Source organism: Xenopus laevis, chromosome 8L (assembly GCF_017654675.1).
Source record: "Xenopus laevis strain J_2021 chromosome 8L, Xenopus_laevis_v10.1, whole genome shotgun sequence".
NCBI classification, from domain to species: Eukaryota; Metazoa; Chordata; class Amphibia; order Anura; family Pipidae; genus Xenopus; species Xenopus laevis.
In genome coordinates, this window is record NC_054385.1 from 102623739 (window position 1) to 102645860 (window position 22122).

Consider the following 22122-nt stretch of genomic DNA (forward strand, 5'->3'; position numbering starts at 1 on the left):
GCCTCCATGGAACAACAAAAGTTTAGCAACTCGAATGCACAGTACTGTAGTTAGAAAAAGTAATGTCACTCAAAATTTGATCCATTCTAATCTAGGATTTTGTTTAGTAAGTGAGAACAATGGTGTGACTCTAGATTGTGTCTGGCCAATACTGGAGATGTAACCAAGTTGTGTGGTCTTTTGAATGTACCGTATATACTCGAGTATAAGCCGTCCCGCGTATAAGCCGAGGTACCTAATTTTACCTCCAAAAACTGGGAAAGCTTAGTGACTCGAGTATAAGCCGAGGGTGAGAAATGCAGCAGCTTCTGGTAAGTTTCAATCAAAAAATTGAGGGTTTCTGCAGTTCTGCAGCAGTTGTGAGCATGCAAATTTCCCAGTAGTCTGTTGCTTTACACCGTTCATTAAGGGTAGGACTACATGGACGATTTCCTTGAGATCCGACACACTGAGCAAAAACACAGGCGTCACGTCGGATGCAACAGAAATAAGGTGAGTAATAGCACTGTCAGATGGTGTCGCAGCGTTGATCCGACGTGACGCGACTGTTGGATGCAGACGCTGCGTCTGCATCCGACAGTCGCGTCATGTCGGATCAACGCTGAAATTTCATCAGACATTTCAATTACTCACCTTATTTCTGTTGCATCTGACTTGACGCCTGTGTTTTTGCGCGTATTTATAAGGGATTGCACAAAATAACTTTATAATAAATGATAATGGTAAAAATGTGCTACTACGGGTGACAAACCTCATGAAAATACTTTCCCACTGGCAATATGTAAATCACCAGTGGGAAAACATACACATCCCTTTATTTTCCAAAGTTGCCCTAGGTTTCCTTGTGAGGCAAATTCCAAAAACCAAAGCAATTTGTATGGTTTCCTACTACCAATTTACATAACGGCCAGTAGTAAAGCATTTTCTGGAGATTTCTTGACCGAGGTAGCACAGGGTGACCAATCACCTGAGTATCATTGCCGTAATGTGTGCTATCTATTCATATCTAGTATAGGTAAATCTAAAAACAACTGGACTTGCTGAGTAATCATTGAAGACGTTTCACTACTCAACCGAGCAGCTTCTTCAGTTCAACTGACTGGTGTGGGAAGTTCTCGCCATATAAACTCTTCCACTAATCCAATCACAATGGCACATTGTAACTCTTCAAAAGAGGTGACAACTGAAAAAAGGTGTTGATTTTGTGTTGTTACTGTGATAGGATTATCCAATGTGTCATGCAACTCCTAGAAACAGGTGTTACTTGTGAGAGTTGCATGAATGGACGTGTGAAGTGTTCTGAAACCACCAGTCAGTTGAACTGAAGAAGCTGCTCGGATGAGTAGTGAAACGTCTTCAATGATTACTCAGCAAGTCCAGTTGTTTTTAGATTTACCTATACTAGATATACCATGACCTGGTTGAATGAAAATCTTCATAGTCATACTATCTATTCAAAGTTCTTTCAGAGAACTATCTATTCACAGTTCATTCTAATTGTCAATGCTAAAATAATTGTTTCCAAATTAGATATCAAAGGTTAAAAAGGTGGACAACCCCCGTCCTGATAAAGTCTTGTCTTGCTTGCTGCCAAGATGTTAAAGGAAGTAGAAAATGTTGATGCTTAAATGGGGCAGCACACTCTGAGAGTTTAAAGAAAAGTACATACTTTGTGCCTATTTCATGATCTACCTCACAAGGACCAAACATGGAGTAGCTTCACTTTCCATCCTGTTTAGCTCAACAAAAACAGATTTAACTTGATTAAAACAATTAGTAAAAAGCATGTTTATCAGACGCCCTATTAACTGAATTTATATTGAACAAAGGGAACTACTGCCCCCGTCAGAGGAAAACTATTTGCATAATAACTCCAGTAAGGCAATTCAAGAAAATATTTTTTCATTATTTAAGGCAAATCTAGAGTCAGGATTGTTCTGACAAGTTAATCTTTAAACAAGCATATCCTGGCAAATGAAAGAATTGCATTCAAAATGGTTAGGATCATTTACATTAAATATTATTTATCGAGCAGTCAGCACACATGTTCCATCTAAAAAAAAGAATCAAACAACCTGGTCAAGCAAAGTGGAAAAAGTGGTAAAAAGAAGGAGAAATAGGATGGACACATCTGTAGAGGAGTGATTTTCCTTTCACTTGACAGCATCTCAGATGAAAGAATACAGCCTAGCTGTGAAAGTGAATTCATGGTATGGTGTTTCTTATGGGGTCATGTTATTTGTGTTATTTGGTGAGGCAGGCATACTGGACTCTCCCAAGTGAAAGGACTCACAAACTGCATGACAACCTGAATTTGAAGACCCATGCAAAAACATTACAAGGAGAAAGATAAATGGAGAGAGAGGGAGGAACATACCCATCTGGACCGGTCACTAGGCTATCAAAGTCAAAGACAAAATGGTTACTTTAAAATATATAAATCCTGTAAAAAAAAAAAACCCCTAAAAAACAGGGAATAATGCTTATTCAGAAAACATATCAGCTAGAAAAATCTCCCCGTTGCAAATACATCCAAGAGGTACATATAAGAAACAGAGTTTTAGATATCTCCAATATATTGTAAATACAATGAACTAAAAAAGTGGAAACAAGGGGGCAGATTCACTAAAGGGCGAAGTGACTAACGCTGGCGAAAATTCGCCAGTGTGACGTCATTTCGGCACTTTGCCAATTTACTAACGGTAGCTGGCGTAAATTTGCTGGCGAAATTCGCCAAGGAGATAGATTCTCACACACTTCGCACACTAACGCCAGGCGAATTTACGGTCTGGCGAAAGAGCGTTACTACGCAAATTCACAAAGTTTTTGATTTTACTGACCCTTACCTCTATCGCCAGACTTGCCTTCGCCACCTCAGACCAGGCGAAGTGCAATAGAGTAGATAGGAGTTCCTCAAAAAAAAGTTTAAAATTTTTCTAAGTCCCAAAAAACGCTGGCGTTTTTTTCCTATTTAAAGGGTGATAGACTGAAAAAGATCATTTTTTTTTTCGGGTATCCTCCTTCCCCCCTACATTTGCGAACATATGGCACCTAAACTATACTGTGGGCACATGTGTAGGGCAATATAACAACTTTTATATAATTTTATTAAGGTTCCCTGGTCTTGTGTAGTGTTATGTATTTGCTGCAGCATATACGGCCATTGTACTGCATGCCGTATGCTAATTAGCCAACGCTAGCGTAACTTCGAACTGCTGAGCGTAATTTCGCCAGCGTTCGGTATCCTGTGTGCAACTTCGGATCTTCGTGAATTAGCGTTGTCCAGGCGAATTTATGCCTGGCGAAGTGTTGCGATGTGCGCAAAGCCATCGCTGGCGAATTTTCGCCTGTTAGTGAATTTGCCCCAGTGTGTATTCCACTGGCTGAAGATCAAATCTGCCATTCCCCTGATAACATGCTGTCCTCTTGATGAGTCTTGATGGCATGATAAGATTTAAACTTTATATCACTGTATTTTGCATGCTTATTTAGAAACATTAACTTGATTAATGATTTTATATGATAACCCATTCTGGTTTCAAATTAAGCTCCAGTGGAATGAACAATTATATCACTCAAAAATCTCTCTCTCTAATTTGGAACATTAAGGGGGTTATTTATAAAGCTCCGAATATACTAACCTCAAATCGTCGTTTTCAGAGCAAAAAAAAAAAGAAAAACCTACAAATTTATTGAGATTGATTAAAGTCCGATGGTCTAAAAACTCTGAATCCGAAATCCCGGCATCTAAAAGCTCTCAAGGTCCTGTATAAGTCAATGGGGAAGGTCCCAGTGTCTGCGCTGATGTCTGTACCGATATACAATGATTTTTGGGTTTCGGCGCAAAAAACTGAAAAAATCTTCGTTTTTGTGGAAAACTCTGAACAATTTGGAGTTTTCGGGGAAAACCCTTGATAAATAAACCCCCAAGCATGATTTTTGTTAATCCTTCCACTCAGTAGTGTTGAAAAGTGATATTAAAGGCACTTTCATTTAACACTTAATCTCACTTCCTTGTTTCTTCAGAGCAACTATGGCAGAAGAAAAAGTAAACTGATCAAACTACCCTTCTCCACTGCATTCCCTGCCCTATGTATTTGGCTTATAAAGGGGCAATGTGTACAGATGTTTGGCATATGAACAAACTAATAAATTCCCTTTAAAGTAAAACATACGCAGTCCACTTGGCTGATTCTCTAATTTTACTGAATACAAACCATGTACAGATATGGGATCCGTTATCCAGAAACCCGTTATCCAGAAAGCTCCGAATTACAGAAAGGCTGTCTCCCATAGACTCCATTATAATAGAATACATTTTAATAATTTAATTTTAAATGTAATTTTCTTTTTCTATGTAATAATAAAACAGCACCTTGTACTTGAGCCAAACTAAGCCAAACTATAAGATATAAACCACCCTATTGGGTTAATTAAATGTTTATAGGATTTTCTAGTAGACATAAGGCATGAAGATCTAAATTACAGAAATATCCCTTATCTGGAAAACCCCAGGTCCTGAGTGTTTTCCAAAACACGAGAAAGTCATTGTTTGGCAAAAATTTTGTGGTCAGATAACAAAATAGAGTTGCATTTTTTAAATAATTAAAGCAACATGTGTGCTACAAAGCATTTCATATATATCTGATAAAACCCCTACATACCCAGTTGGCTGCTTATTGGTCCATGAATGGGCCACTTCTGACAATACGCCCAAATGATATCTGGATGAAAATCAGCCAGAAAATAATGTTGTATGAGGAGCACAATTGCAGTAATAGATGGCACCAATCATTGATTTGTTGTCTTAAAATGCCTTTATTGGGACATAGGCTCTGACCCCAAACACCCGGCAACGTTTCAGACCTTTCACGAGCTTGAGAAAAGACCGTGAAAGGTCTGAAACGTTGCCGGGTGTTTGGGGTCAGAGCCTATGTCCCAATAAAGGCATTTTAAGACAACAAATCAATGATTGGTGCCGTCTATTACTGCAATTTGAATTGATGAACGGATTGAGGCTGGGAACCGTTTGACGTGCATCATACTAAAGTCTTTTGGAGGTGAGGGTGCTGACTGTGTAAATTGTGATATGAGGAGCACAATGGCATGATGATGAAACCCTCTCCCAGCCAGCCTGCTCAGGCTATTATTAATTAGGATCTGAACATGAGTGGCAAAACCAGGCAAAGATTCACTTGTTTGGTGAGCAGTGGTGGATTCAGGTATGGCTAGAAAAAAACTACCAACACTGCAAAAATCACCATACCTATAGTAAAGTATGGTCAGGAAAGCACACCACTTGAGAATCTGTTGCACTCAAGGTACCATATGCATCCAACTAGCTTCAACAACCTGGAGCAAATCTGCCTATAAGAATTTGCTAAAATTACTTTGGAACATTGTGAAAAGTTGGTTCATACTTGTAAACAAACACATTGATATAAACTTACTCAGGGTGCTTTTCTGACCACTAATGCAATCTACAACCATTTTCTATTAGCAGTTTCAGAGATGTTTGCATTATCTGACTGCTACTGCCAGGATTTTTGCTCAACTGCAAGTCAACTGTGTTAGGGTATAGAGATGGGCGTATTTTTTCGCCTTGTTTCGCCGAAAAAATGACACCCATAGACCTGTATGGTGTCGTGCGTCAACATAAAAAGACGCGCCTCAAAAAAATTCGCCACGTGACAATTTTTTTGACGCCCATAGACTAATGGGCGTCTGCGACATTTTGCCAGCGGCGAATTTTTGGCGACACGAAATGGGTCGAATTCGCCCATCCCTATTAGGGTTAACTGAACCTAGGAAGTATGCATCAGAATTTAATATTAACCACCCAACTTTTCACTTTATAGTATGGTGTGGACCATTTCCACCATACAATAAAATATCAAAATAATAGATGTAACTTTACCATGAAATCTAGATTATCAGAGGCTCACGACTGATAATTAAAATATGTATCTATATTTTGTATATATTATTTTATTGTGCTGCTTAAAAGGGTTGTTCACCTTCAAACAACTAGTTGTTTTCTGATAGATCACCAGAAATAATGACTTTTTCCAATTACTTTCTATTTTCTATGCGTCACCGTTTTTCTAATATTGAAGTTTAAAGTGTGTTTTTCATCTTCTAAAGCAGCTCTGGGAGGGGGGGTCGCCGACCCTGTAAACTGTTCTAAATTGATACATTTAGTTGATACATTTCTTACCTTTGTCCCTGCTGATCAAAATCTCTGGGTTTCATTAAAGGCAGCTGTTAGACTTGATACAATAGTTGCTAATACTCCGGAGATGCTGCTAAGAAATAGATCAACTAAATGTTGCAAAATTGTAACAGTTCAGAATCTGCACCTGAATTACTGAGCTGCCGGACTCAAACAGCACAGACAGGAACATTAGACTTAGATTTTGGAAAAACAGTAAAAAATAAATAATAGGAAGTCATTGAAAAAAGTCTTTATTTCTGGAGAACAATCTGAAAACTACTGAAAAAAGTGTTTGGAAGGTGAACAACCACTTTAAATATGTAGCACTGTACAACAGAACAATAATTGACAGATCAGGGGTCATAACAATAAGAAATACAAATAAATACAAAGTACAGTTTCATTAAGGATTAAGACCTAAGTGTCAAAGAGACTAGAGAGGACCTCAGCCTCATATATATTAAATACATTATTAATTCAATTGATCTGAGTTTTTTTTATTTTTATAATACCCCTTCTCTGTCTGGCTCCCTGAACCTAGATCTCTCCTTCCCTATAATATTAAAGGGGAACTATCGCAAAAATGATAACTTAATATAATCTTCATCATACTGAAATAAGAAACTTTCTAAATACAATCAATTAAATATTTGGTACTTTTTCTGAAATAATCTTCACTATCCCTCACTCAGAATCTGTTTCTCTTCATGCAGCAGTTGGGTGTCAGTTATTCATTGATAGTTAGATCCAATTTATCTTATAGGGGGGCTTCTTTTGCCTAGAAGAATTATTAGAGCTCACTCTATTAAAACCACCAGAAATCATGTCTCTCTATTAGAGCTCACTCTATTAAAACCACCAGAAATCATGTCTCTCTACATGCAGAGTTTCTGCAATCATTTTGTTAGATTTTGTTTGTACTGGAATCAGTTATGTGAATGAGCTCTAATGCATCTGCTAGAAAAAGAGCCCCCCTATAAGATATATTGGATCTAAGTGTCGTTGAATAGCTGACACCCAACTGCTGCTTGAAGACAGAATGAAAAGAAACAGATGCTGAGAGAGGAATAGTGAAGATAAATTAGATACATTATTTCAGAAACAATGGAGAATATATAATTGATTGTAGTTAGTTTCTTATTTTATTGTGTTGAAGCTTATAGAAAATTTTCATTTTCATGGTAGTTCCCCTTTAATGTACCTGGTTTAACTGGCTGTCCACACTAGGGCTGGCCATTTTCACCTTTTCAAATCCAAAACGCCAGCCAACAGAGTTTTTTTTTTTTATTTAAGTATATATCCAGTCACAAAAAATATCAAAAAGTGGGGTGAGGAAGCAGGAAATGAAGACCCTAACTTTGTTCATCACGATTTTTCTGTAGCTGGAGGCTTGGTAATTGCACTCAGCATGGTGTAAAGGAAATAACAACAATATCAGTTTATTTTGACCAGTGTTGATAAACGAAGTCTAAAGGTGGCAATACACGGGCAGATAAAGCTGCCGATATTGTTCGTTTGGACCAATTTAACAGCTTATCTGCCTGTGTATGGGGGCTTCCCGATCGATATCTGGCCACGATATTGATCGGGAAGGTTTGATTTTAACCCGACCGTCTGAGCCCCTTGGCGTATCATAATCCGATCATTCAACCATACGCCCAAACGTTTGCATCACCCCCGATATAGCCATGCCGTTAGTGGCATATGGGGAAAAGATCCGCTCGTTTGGCGATGTCGCCAAACGAGCGGATCTTTGATTCTATGGCCAGCTTAACTGTAAACTCCCAGTATGACAGCATTCGACAGACTCATTTCTTCAAGTGGCTCTGCAAATAACAGCTGTGAATGAATAATTGTACTCTACAGATCTAGCTCATCAACATGCACAGAACTGGCTGAAAATGTTCTTTTCAAATTCTGATTTGTATAAACACAACTGAAAAGGAAACTGTAAACATTTTAGATATAGATTATACCCTCGTTCAATGTAAATCAGTGATTTCAATGACAGCGTCAGCAAAATAATCAGTCTGAAAAATGGAATTTATAAAAACAGAGGGATGGAATGGGAATTTCTCTATACTTGTACAGTTTCCATAATATAAGGCAAACAACAGAAATTCTTAATCCTGCAAGAATTGTAGTTTATAAAATAAACTTACCCCTTCGTTGCCATTTGCCATTGTGTTTGCCAGCATTTCTTGAAGAGCCCTGACAGATAAGGACTGCTCCAGAACAAAATTACAGATGCAAAGGTCTGGAGGAACATACTGCCAAAAAAAGAAGGGAAAAAACAGTTCACTATGTGATGAAAGATTACTAAAATTTATCAGTATGCACAGACACATACACTTTTTATTTTTGTTAACTACAACAACGCTGTCCAGTCGGAGGCTTAATTGAGAACTCTGACTGCAAATCTGTGGTTGCCAAGCCAATACATGGAATAAGTGGTCTGGCAATGGCTCCCAATTGGATAGGAAATGAGGAGTGGTGCTATTCAGGTGATCCAGGTCTCCATAGGCTTAAAGTAAAATTCGCTCATTCAACTATGTGGCCAAACTGTGCAAAATCTGATCATTTCCACCAGAGGGTCATTCTGGCTGCCTTTAGTGACTGGCAATATTCTAGAAGCCCAACAGTTAGGTCATCAGTCTATTCACATTTCAAAAACACCTATGTGAAACTGGCTCCCAATCTTTTAGGGCTAGGCCACACGGGAAGATTTCAGGGAGATTCGTCGCCTGGCGACTAATCGCCGCGTCTAATCTCCCTGAATGGCTTGCTGGTATCTTGAACCCGCTAGTGCTAAAGTCGCCTGCGCCTATTCACACGCGGCGACACGTTTTTCAAAGTCGCTCCAAAACAATTTCGAGCAACTTTGAAAAATGTATGAATAGGTGCAGACGACTTTAGCGCTAGCGGGTTTGAGATACCAGCAAGCCATTCAGGGAGATTGGTCGCCTGGCGAATAATCGCCGCATCTTTGAGGCAACCAATCTCCCTGAATCTTCCCGTGTGGCCCAAGCCTTAAGGGCAGTGACACACCAGGAGATTAATCGCTAGCGATAAATTGCTGCTTTCTCATATGCAATAATGTGAATCGCTGGTGGTAAAACCCATGTGTTGCTCCAGTCTCCCAGAATCACTTGAAGTTTCATCTTGTAGCGATTTTGGGAGACCGGAGCAACACATGGGTTTTACCACTAGTGATTCACATTATTGCATATGGGAAAGCTTTTTACTGGAGAGTGCAGGAGATTAAATCCCCAGAGAAGCAGCGATTTATCCTGGTGTGTCACTGCCCTAAATGCAGCCCAAGATATTTTCACTTTTCTGTATCACCTATTCTCACTTGTTATCAGTGGTAAAAACCGAAGGTAAGATAAAAGTATCTTTGTAATAAATCTGAGCATGTGAAATTCAGTGACATTTAAAGAAGTGTCAAAACTAAATGGAGCGTTTTGGAAAAAATGGTTTCCCATGACAGAATCCATTTAACTGGCTTCTGATCAAAATGACCCCAGTGTGTGAGTGAATGTGATAGCAAACACATTTAGAAAAGATCATAGCAACACACTGATGCACTCTTCGATGCAGATTTTAAAATCTAGAGAATATATTTATGGCTGGTCCGCAAGTTTAATCAGTTTGGGTATGGCTAGCTTTAGCCATAGGTTGATGGATGTAACAACTTCATTCTTCCCGTTATTTTCATGCTTGCTTGTTTCCATATAAAGAATAATAATGAAATAATATACAGAAGGCAGATGGTCAAGAACCCAATATTAAACTGGTATATTTTATCTGATTGGAATTAGGAAATACAGTGACTAAATAATCTTTCAATATTTCAATAATCATACTGTTTATTTAGCCATGCTGTGTTGTCAGTTTATATAGCAACTTTAGTGTACTTTTATTGGATAAAGGATATTATCATGGCCAGTTTGTGCGGAGGTGATTGAGTTAGGACATGCTGTGCTCAGCACCAGTCTGAATTCCAGTGTAGGCTGATGAAATCTTCACTGGGGTTTGTGCCAGTGTCCTTCTCCTCTGCGAAACCTGACATCCAAGGAAAGCTTCATTCACTTCATCTGTTATATTTATGATCAGCCTAGCATAAACTGTGGGAGTACTAGGACAGAAAACATTCTAGCTTTGGGCTGCCGACACTTGAATAAGTTGTTTATTAAACTCTGGAACATCATGACAATATTCATTAAACTCAACTCTGGAACATCATGACAATATTCATTAAACTCAAAGTAAAATGTTATTAATTACATATGCTGGGCAAACACATTTAATCAAACTGTCCACATGCCTGAATCTGTATTTTTCAGTGGGGATGAGAGAATAATTGAATCACAGGGTAAATAAACAATATACAAACTCAATAACACAGAGAACTGAGGCCAATTAGAAATGAAATATTTATTTGTACTACAGTACTTTTACTTTAAACATCTTAGCAACAAATGAAAATCATACTGATCACCAAGCACATAAGTTGCCCAGTACAAACTTCAACGTTTTTTCATTTTATTTTGGTATACAAGCTAATTTAATATGGATGCACATACATGCCTTAAAAATACTATGCAGATTTCTATATTGGTAACAAGCATCACATTGTTTGATACCCTAGATCTCTGTTAGGTCCTATACAGAAGTGTCACAGATATGTGCCCTCCACTGAGTGTATTGGCACATTCAACCTCATTTCACGTAAATTGCGTGGAGGGTTATATGTGTAAATATATTCCCCTCTTCCAAGTGACTGGCCATTGCAACTCTAGTGTTATCAAATAAACAGAAAAATATGTGTGTGTGGTGAGTGCCAACATTTTTCGTCCGGCGGAGATCGGTCGTTTGGTCGATCGGACAGGTTTGATTTTGACCCGACTGATCCCGCCGGAGTCCATTGCGCATCGTAATCGGATCGTTCGGCCGTTCAGATTACCCCCGATATAGCCATGCTCGTTAATGGCATATCAGGGAAAGAGCCGCTCGTTTGGCGATGTCGCCAAACGAGCAGATCTTTGCGTCTATGGCCATCTGTACGTGTGGGCATATTCTGCAGATATCCATTCTTCTTATGGGTGCATTGATCGAATACCATGAGAATCAGCCTGTGTGTCACCATCATTAAACATCTGTTTGGAATATTAATATGCTCTATGTGCATGCCAATGCCTTTGAAACATGAGATAAATGCACAGTTGCTAGCTTTACTACCATCAGTAGGGTTGCCACCATTCCTGGAAAAAGTGCTGACCTTCCTAATTTTTTTTATTTTTCAGCCATATTTATGACATTGGCAACAAGCATTATTTTTGCCAGCCAGACCGGTGAAACACCAGCCATGTGACAATTCTAGCCTTCAGCCTTAAAGGAGAAATCAACCTGTGGGGAAAAAAACCTACACCCCACCCCAGGTTGCTCTCCCTCCTCCCCCCAGGCTAACTACCCCCCCCCCCCGGGGAGATGCCCCATACCCCATACTTACCCCTCGGCGCAGTTCCATGCGCCCATCTTCCAGCTCCTCTGTAAGCTGACTGGGAGATCGATATTTCTGCGCAGGTGGGGAATTACACGCAAATTGCCGTTCTCTCAGTCAGCTTACAGAGGAGCCGGAAGATGGAAGCGTGGAACTTCGCTGGAAGATTCTGGACCGAGGGGTAAGTATGGAGCATCTCCCCAGGGGGGGGGGTAGTTAGCCTGGGGGGAGGAGGGAGGGAGGGCTACCTGGGCTGAGGGGGTAAGGGGTTTTCCCCCCACAGGTTGATTTCTCCTTTAAGGTGGCCATAGGCACAGATAATATCATATGAAAAAATGTTCGTGCGTGTATGGCGGGAAAAGAGCCGACCAATATCGGCAGAAGACTTGGATATCGGTCGACTCATCGATCAGGCTGGACTGAAAATTTTAATTGGGTGCCTTTGAAGGCATCCAAACATAGGCCATTGTTAATGCTGAATCGTCAGATACAGGTAGAATTCTATTGTTTCTACCCGTATATCCGACGATTCAGCTCTACACGTGTCTATTGAAACGAACAATCTTTTATCTTTTCCAAGACAGATAGTAATTGTTACGTCTATGGACACCTTTAGTCTGTTTCCGAGCAATTTCTGTCCTAGACAGCATATGTAATATTAATATGAATAGGAAGCAGCCGTCAACAATGTTTTGATTCTCCATGAACATGCAGTGTGTCTTTGGCCTATGACTTATTATGAAGAATAAGTAACCAAAACAAAAACACACTTATGATTCATTTTCTATTGAAATGCAGTTTATATTTTGTATCAAAATGCAGTTACTATATGGGTGTGTTTTTATCCAGCACCAAGATCAAGTCCTTAAGAGTTCTCAATCTCTACTGCTGATCTGTCTCATCTGCAGCAAAGGCCCCTTTACGAGTATGTTCATTAAATATTATCGACTGGATGTTTCAGCTGACTCAGATGTTTAACTGAGCAGAGAGCATTATCTATAGTGTCTAAATTATACATCTTTGGCTTGTTTTTTTCCATGTTATTTTTTCTTTTGTTGCTGTACAGTATTCCAGGAAAGAAAGTAGTGACATAATGTAAAGAAGATTAAAGACCTAGGATGAGCAAAACTTCACAAACTCTGCCATTTAAATCTAGCCTTTCGGTATATAAAATAATGGACCCATGGCACATTTGGACAGCAGTGTTATAAATAATTTGGCCTGGCTCTAATTATTTTGGTTAAACAAATGCTGTGAAATACATGAGACAGCAAAGTGCATAGAAAATAAAGCGTTCTTCAAAATGTGTTTCTGAATGGTTTAGAATGGTGCACAAAGTTGCAGTTGGGAGTTCCATATATAGCCACCACCCAATGTCCTTGGAGTTGCAAATTGTTGCTGATTCAGTCCTTTTTCCGTGGTGATTTTAAGGACCATGTATTGGTATAAACAGCAAAAAGATGTTAGTAATTTGTGCAAAAATAAATAAATAAAGCTCTTAATATCTAAATGGCTAGGAACAAGAAATTATCAAATTATCAAAAAAACTAATTATCAAAAAACTGAAACAAAAAAAATATACAAATACAAATGCTCTACTCCAAACAGTACAAGGCATACAATATCTGGAAGCAGGATGAAAATATTAGTGCTAAAGAGGAAAGTACTGTAGGCTATATCATCAAGAAGAGATTAGCCAGGGATAAAAAAAAAATGTGAATTGAATTCATCAGCATTTTAGGTTTTCATTCTTCTTTAAGTACAGTTGACTCGAGAAAATTCAAGAGACTAGGTCATGAGAACGGAAACATGTGTATTACCTTGTGGTATTGGACCCAGGGCACTAAAGGAGCTTAGCTCTGTATTTTCCAAACGTCTTTACTTAAAATAACATGATTTTGATGTCTGGCACTGTAACAAGAGGCTGGAAAATTACAAATGTGGTGCCAATATTCCCTGAGTAAGGGAAGTGCCTCTCATTCACCCAAGTCCGCTAGTGTATAAAAGGGGAGAAAAACCATGCTTCTTCCTATCTTTGGACAAAGCATAGAGTAGATGTGGAAGATGGTCCGAGGTGGAGGAAAACCTCAGAGCCTTAGTATAACCATCTTCTTAGTAAAAGTCTATATATTTACTTTGGCTATTGTTTTTCCCTGCATCTTCTATCTATTATCTATTTCACTACCTACCTGATTTGAAACCAAGGTGCATGAGTACCAGGCCTGAATTTTGGGCTTGGGCACCCCTAGGCGCTGGCTCCAAAGGTTGCGGCTGGGCGGCATGCCGCCCCTAAAATCTTGTCACCATAGGCCCAGGCCTCACCATAAATCTGGGCCTGATGAGTACAATAATACAAAATAATATTAAAAATAATAATATTAAAATTATTAACAGACCTGTTCAAAACCAAACAGAATGGTTTTTTTTATCAGCAGTTTACAAAAAAAACTACACTTGGCTAGAGACCAACAATCAAAAACTTAATTGGAACATTTCAATACATGGAGCCCTTTACAGGCACAATTTATATTAATTGCACTCATCAGTCAAGAGATATATGGGTTGTCTTAGATGACAGTTTTGCAGTTTTTGGATAAAAGCAGATGACCTATGGTTAAGCTTGATGTCTCCAACTGTTCTGACACCAAAAGGGTACATTGTCTTTCTCTTTTGCAAATCTGCAATTGTGTAGATCTAAAAGAAAAAAATTGTCAGCCTAGACAGGAGGTAAGCGGCAAGTGAGTAGGAGCAGGAATAGACAGCTTTTCACTGCAGCCAATTACAGAGTGAGAGCTGGCACTGAACTACCTACTGCAGTCCATTCAATTAATTCATCATGAGCCTCTCTGCAGTGTTTTATACTGCTCTTTGCTGCCTAATACATCAAGCAATATAAGGCAACATCTGAAAAGCATATCTAGGAAGGGAGAGTAAATCAGATAAACTGCCTGATTTGTCTAATTCACAGCTGTGTAAAATACATCTTTCTGTCTTGCCTAGGAAAAATCAATTATTTATACTTCTCCGAATTTAACGGGCAGATTTATTAAAATTTAAACTTGAGAACGGTTTCCCAGCAGCCTGAATTTTATCATACTCATCAACACTTTCTTTTACTGTCACGAAAATTGCCCTGATAGGAAAGGGTTTTAATCAATTGTCACATTTATCAAAGACTTTTTATTGGCTTTTATAAATGTGTCAATTTATCAGATTGTTTGTATTGGATTAGAAAAAAGTCGCTGAAAGTCACACAGACCTCTCAATGCAGGGTAGCGCAGCAGAGCTTACGGGCACTATCTTCAATATATTCAGATCCTCTCATTTTGGCGCATGCACAGTAGTCGTGTATACCAAACACATACCTCCCAACTGTCCCTTTTTCAGAGGGACAGTCCCTCTTTTGACAGCTCAACCTGAGGTCCCTCATTTGTACTGGAAAGTCCCTCTTTTCTTTGCACTGAACAGCCAGAAAAAGAAACAAAGTTTCTAACTTAATTGGCTTTTGGCAAAGAGGCCAGTACACAGTAAGGAGAAATATTTTCACACTACATGCAGAAAACATTTTTGTCCCTCTTTTTACTTCCAAAATGTTGGGAGGTATGCAAACAGCTCCAACTGCCATGCATGAAAAAGCTTAGTGACAGTGGTCCTTTTGAGAACATATCCGAAGATATCGAAGGTAGCGCACATGTGCTCCGCTGCGCTACTCTGCATGGAGAGGTTTTTATAAATAGTGGACTGTGTGGGGAGGAAGCATAAAGGGGGGCAAATAGGGGCTAGTGGATGAGGACCCTCTCTTGGGGGGGGGGTTTGTTCTTTAAACAATAAATCCAGATACATTTTTTAATTCTCTGGTAACAGGTGAACACTGTCTATGGGGACATAACCATTTGTAGGTTGTAGTATGAACAATGATTTGCATATATGTACAGTGTAGGCTCTATTATCTACAGTGCTTGGGACATGGAGTTTTCTAGATAAGGAATCTTTCCATAATTTGAAACTCCATGTCTTAAGCCTGCTAAAAATCATTTAACATTAAATAAACTAGGGATGCGCAGAATGGACTATTTAGGAGTTGGCCGAATCCCCCGAATCCTTTGTGAACGGTTTGGCTGAATAAAGAACCAAATACGAATCCATATATGCAAAGGGACAGGAAAGGAAAAAGTGTAAAAAATAATGTGTAAGTTCCTTGTTTTGTGATGAATAGTCGTGTGATTTCCCTTCCCTCTAATTTGCATATGCAAATTAATATTCAGTTCGGCCAGGCACAAGGATTTGGCCGAACCTGAATCCTTCTGAAAAAGGCCGAATCCTGGATTTGTTGCATCCCTAAAATAAACCCATAATAGATTCATGCAGCTTAGTTAGGATCATGCATAAAGGTACTGTTTTGTTATTACAGAGAAAAAGCAAATCATTTTTATAGAATTATTTGATTACAATTGACTGTATAGGAGCTCAACCCTTTATCAACACATTAATGACTGAGATATTTTGTGCATTATTTTTAAACAAAACAGGGATTGTTTGTCCATATATTGCAATATATTCAACTACAACTACTGGCCAGTCCGACACTCACTTTCACTTGATTCAATAAGAATTCTGTAGCTTCATTATACATTTACAAAGGTACTAATTTTTACCTGAAACTTGGTTCCTTTCAAGGTTAAGGGACCTATCTACTAACAATTTGTATTTCTGTTTTTTCACAAATTTTTAAAAATGTGTGTTTTTTCTATATTTATTTAAACCCCTAAAAAAATCAAGATTTATTACGTTTAAAAACCATGAAAAACTTCACCAAGTAAAAGTTTTCGAGGTCCTATAGAAGTCAATGGGAGTTGTGCTGATCCTATTGGACCATTTTTGTAACCATTAAGACTTTGAGGTTTTCATATTTTTTTTTCTCCCATAAATAAATGAAAAGCTTTTAAATTTTTTTTAGAGGTTTTAGAGGTAATCATATTTTTTAGTGTATTTTTTTTTTTCCAATTGTACTTTTGATATTCTGATTATTTTGTAAATTCCATGGCCCTCGTGGTTTTAAAAACCACTAATAAAACTACTCTAAAACCACTAAAATGGGACTGTTGATAAATAGGCTCCGAAATCTTAGCCCTTTTATGTACCTAACAAATTTGTACAGAGAAGTGTCAGTGTTACTAGGAATCAGTGGTAGTACAGAAAGAGATTTAAAAATATAAGCCAATTATTCGTTTTTTGTGGGTGTTAAGAATTCATTAAAACATTTACTTAATAAAAAACTTTGGAATATTTGCATTCAGCATTCATTTTGTTACACAAAGAAGTGAATAAGCTTGCATCAAATGTAGGTACAAAAACTGCTTAAATCTTCCAGTTTTATTTGGGAAGCACCTCTTAGTCTTAGTTAAATTTTGCCTCTTTGTTAAAATATTTGTAAACTGGATATACTACCCAGGGGAGTAACCACAGAGGAAGCAGACCCTGTGACTGCAGGGGGGTCAAGGAGGTACAGGGGGGCCCACAAGGCCCTATTTAATAAGCAATTTCAATATAAACATAGGTAAAACAGGACAATCTTTAGATATGATGTGGGCCCTAAATTGAATTTGCTGTGTGGCTCAGTAACATCTAGTTACTCTACTGATACTACCTGTTTGTACAGGTATGTGATCCCTTACCCAGAAATAGGGGTGTTAATTTACTTTAGAGTTCTATTTTGACTGATATACTATTTCTCTGCAATAGCAAGACTGTACCTTGTACTCAATAGTAACTGAGCTGCATACATTTATATAAACAGTAGTAGTAGTAGCCTTAAGGGAGAAGGAAAGGCTTGCAGCACTTGCTTGCCTAACATTTGGCACCCCCCTAGTTACTTACCTAAAACCCCGGGCCGGTGCTCCTATCAACAGAAAACTGCACCGGCCCGGGGTTACACCAGGGAGCACCACAGAGTCGATCCTCTTCTGTCTTCCTCCTTTTTCTCGTGGCTGCGCATGCGCAGTAGAACGAAAAGCCAAACTTTTACTTAAAAGTCGACTATTTAGTTCAACTGCGCATGCGTTTGCCCCGGTAAATTTGAAGACAGAAGAAGACAGAAGTGGATCGCGCCATGGTGCTCACTGGTATAACCCTGGGCCGGTGCAGTTTTCTGCTGATAGGAGCACCAACCCGGGGTTTCAGATAAGTCAATACAATCACTTGGGGGTGCCTAACATTTGGCACCCCAAGTGCTGCAAGCCTTTCCTTTAAAAATATGGTGCTCCACAAAAAGTAGAAATTTCTTATCCAAAAAACCCACATACTACGGATAACAGATCCTGCTCTTCTTAACTGTAGAGAGGTTTTGCTATAAAACAATTATATGAATTAAGAAATAATTATAAAAAGCATCTCTTGCATACCTGAGCAGTTTCAATCAGGTTAGTCACATAAACCTTTCATCCTAATTATCTGAAACAGGGACGCCTTCAGAAATCACAGGCCCTGTAAAGCAACATTTTCTGGGCCCCCTGGTCCCCGCCCACCTTCAAGCCCCACTCCATATCTCGACCACCCCATAGTAAAAAGGCTAAAAAGACATCAGAGCTAAAACATTAAACCCCCCCTAAGCCATTGGTGGCCAGCCCCCGCCCCCCCAACAAGTTATAAAAAGACATTGATGATGAGGGGCCCCCTGCAAGTAAAAAACAAATTGATGGCCTGCCCCCCCTCCTTTAAGTTTAAAAAAAACCTCGGAGAGCAGGCCCCCCAAGATTTTAAAAAGATTGCTTGCCTGGGTTTTGTGTCTAAGGGTGTCCCGGCCATGCTTCACTTACTTGATTAGCCGGCCCCCTGGTTTCAGCGTGCTGCCAGTTTCAGAAAATAGGACAGTAGCCTGTTCAGATTTTCTGTACCCTCATTGGTTCTTTAAGGATAAGTCCCAGTAAAGCTGCATTGGGATTGGTTAGGCTGAAGGGGAAATTCCTACTTCCCCTCTTCAATCCCTTTACAGCTTTACCAATGAGGATACAGAAAATCTGAACAGGAGAAAATCTTCGTGCACTTAGCTGCTGTCCTATTTTCTGAAGCTGGCAGCACGCTGAAAGCAGGGGGGCCTGGCTAATCAGTTTGTGAAACATGGCCAGGCCCCCCCTTAGACACAAAACCCTTTGGAGCCCGAGACAACTGTCCCCCCTGTGCCCCCCTGATGGCGGCCCTGACCTGGAATTACAATAAATATGGTTCTACAACACTTGTAAAGGCTAAAGCTTCTGGTAACCATTAAGCAACTGTGCAATGTTCAAGTCACAATAAGGTCAATAGCTCTGGACTATAGTCCCGCCTGATGTGCAATCTTAATATTTTTGCAAAAACCTGAAGGTTTGGATGACCCTAAAAAGTTTTTGCTGTGGGGTCCAGTAACATTCTGTTATATCCAGGGGTGGATGAAATCTTCTGTGGGGCTCAGGCTGTGTCCCACCCCTGGCCACATCCAGCACTTGCTCCACCCCTGCTCTTCCCATGCTCCACCCCTGCTCTTCCCATGCCCCTCCCCCACACAATGCAACTGGAGATTACTAGGCCACTGGACATTACTATTGCAGTGCTCAATGCTGCTCATCACAGCAAGGGCATGTCACATTACACGGGTACAATACTGATGTAACTGTATTTTTGTAATTATATGCCTGCAATTTAGTGGGTCAAAATTACAGATATGCGAACCACTGCTTCCGACAAAAAATTTAGGGCAACAGTGCAATGTTTTGCAATTACCACAAAATTCTATCATTCTTTCCACATTGCTGAATAAAATGCAGTGATATGTACAAACATGTAATAATGGTAAACTCTTACTTTAGCCTCTGAAGTTGGTTCCAAAAAACATAGTCTATTCCCAAGTCCCTCAGCTGCCAGGCAAAATTTCCGCTGTTCTTTGTGTATTGTAGCAACACACTGCAGGACAACTTCATCATCCTGTAGAACAACAAAGGAAGATTAATGACAAAATCAATACAATGAGTCATATTACCAAAAACTTAGTTTAATTATTAAAGTCAAGGCTAATGGGATGGATTGCGCAAGACAAGAATTACAGTTTATCTTTCCAAATACATACAGATGTTTGTGGGAACAGCTGTAATTATGGCAAACTCTAAGAAACTTACATTTACCAAATCTTTGTTTAATCTAGAATTAATCCCTTTAAATACTCTGTGGAAACCTCTTTAATACCAGTTAGCGCAGTGCTGACTTTCCAGAAATAGCCAGGTAAATTCAAGTAAACAGATTCCCTCATGTAAGTTTAACATGTACCAATAACTTTTCAAGCAGCAAAGCAAAAAAGCTGTTATCAAAACCACAGTATGTTAAAACATATTTAAAATTATTTTCAGAAATAATTACCGGAGGTGTAGTAATATCACCACTGGGCTATTGAGTACAGTCATTCCCATATTGCTTAGATTTGGAATTTTTTAGCTTTGCATTGGTTTTCTTTGCATGAACCCGTTTCTTCTCAGTCTCACAATGCATTCATTTTGGAAATGAGATTGTAAAGACCACAATCAGAGGGCCTGACGTTAAACAATAAAATATATTGTATGAAATGTTTTGCATGAAGCACATTTTATTTTCTTATGTGAATCCCAAGACACACCACACCAGGACAAATGGTGGGACAAGATGTGCCTTAAAACAAAATGAATGTGCCTTGCATATTTGCGGTTATCTAAATAAAGGGCTGTAGATCGATGATAATATAGGTAATAAGGGATGTAGTACGAGTTTACTGTGCCCCAGAAAGAATAGTATGCAGAGCAATACTTCTTTATTGCAAATGCCTTATTTGACCATTTATTCAAGCAGTCTTGTATAGAGCATGTATATTACATTTGTTTCAGTGTTGCTCGCTGATCAAGCATTTTTGGTTTTAGTGCCTCAACTACATTTAAAAACAAATTCTAAAATAGGGTGATGGAACATGGTACTTTTTGTTTTGCCCCGTCTAAAGCTGGCCATAGATGCAAAGACATAACAGTTTGAAATAAATTTAGGACCACATGTGGAGTCAATTGGTCTTTTAATTAATCAATTGTACAAAAAATAAAATCCGCACATCTATGGGCAGCTTTAATCTTCTCTAAAACAGGTGACCAAACATCAGAAAATATCTTTGTTATAAAATTCAAATGTGGATCTTGGGCACTAAAACATTTGGCTCACATAATCACCAGACAATGCCTTCTCTTGCAAAACCAAAACTCCTAAAACTGTAGTCAATGATTCTAGACAAAAGAAATTCATCACTGTATTTTTTAAGTCTGTTTATTTGCAGTTAAAGGGGAAGTAAAGTCTAAAATAGAATAAGGCTAGAAATGCTGTATTTTGTATACTAAACATAAACTTACTGTACCGCAAGCCCAATCAAACAAATGATTTATGCTTTCAAAGTTGGCCACAGGGGTCAACATTTTGTAATTTTGTTAAACATCTTTGTAGGACCAAGACTGTGCACATGCTCAATGGTGTCTGGGCTGCTTAGGGTTCGTCAAGTCAAATAATATCTGTCAGAAACAGATACAGCAAGACTGATTAATAATCAGAATATACAGACTGCACTGGGTCCTGTGTTGTCATGTAATCTAATGTGGATTTTATAGTTTTTGTATTGTTTAATAGAAATTTTCTCCAACTCTGCAGAACCAGTGGCTGCAGCAAAATAATCCTCCAAATAGAATCCCAGTTTATCTGTTTAAATCTGGCTCCAGGATCTTTGTCCCTGCAGCTGGAGTTGGAAACAGTAAAGGGGATGAAAAGGCAAAAATAAAATCCAATACAAATCTCTACACAGTCATGACTGCTCTACAGGTGAACAAACAAAGCTGCTTGAGTTCTGCAGGGCTGGGAAGTAAGACAGGGGCTCCCCCTGCTGTTCATAAGTATGATTGTTTCCCTGCAGAGCAGTTATGGGCCGTCTGATAATTCCTATCCACAGCAGTAAATGAAGGGAGAATTCCACTGCATACAGTCAGGTTTCTTATAAAAATGGTACACATTTTTTTTTAATTAAAGTATATTGGAGATAGGTTTCTTTTTCATTAAAGAAAGTAAAAATGGGATTTTAATTTTTTTGCCTTTACATGCCCTTTAAGCCAATGGCATTATTTGTTCTAATAACATTCCAACGCTCTGTTTCCTGGTACCCCATGTGTCCTCTTTTTAATGTAGTATGACAAAGTTCAATACACAGCCAAGAGCTCATCACAACTGACTAATATTTCTGGAGACGTAATAACTCATATGGGCTTCAAGATGGCATCCACGTGGATGATAAATGTGCAGAGCTGGTGCCTGGGTCAATCATTGCTTTCACAGCACATCATCTGTTACTCTAATTTGTTAGGTTCTCTATTGACGTACCATA

General features: G+C 38.9%; 1 protein-coding gene across 10 annotated transcripts in view; it reads right to left on the reverse strand.

The window, feature by feature from the left end:
• Positions 1 to 22122, reverse strand: part of ryr3.L (ryanodine receptor 3 L homeolog) — a 268307-nt gene that overhangs the window by 189378 nt on the left and 56807 nt on the right. For all 10 annotated transcript variants that reach the window (XM_041573333.1, XM_041573332.1, XM_041573331.1 and 7 more), the window contains exons 2-3: positions 19554 to 19673; positions 8377 to 8484 (exon numbers count right to left, since the gene is read on the reverse strand). In XM_041573333.1, the coding sequence (XP_041429267.1) occupies positions 8377 to 8484; positions 19554 to 19673 (228 nt within the window). The remainder of the gene's footprint in view (positions 1 to 8376; positions 8485 to 19553; positions 19674 to 22122) is intronic.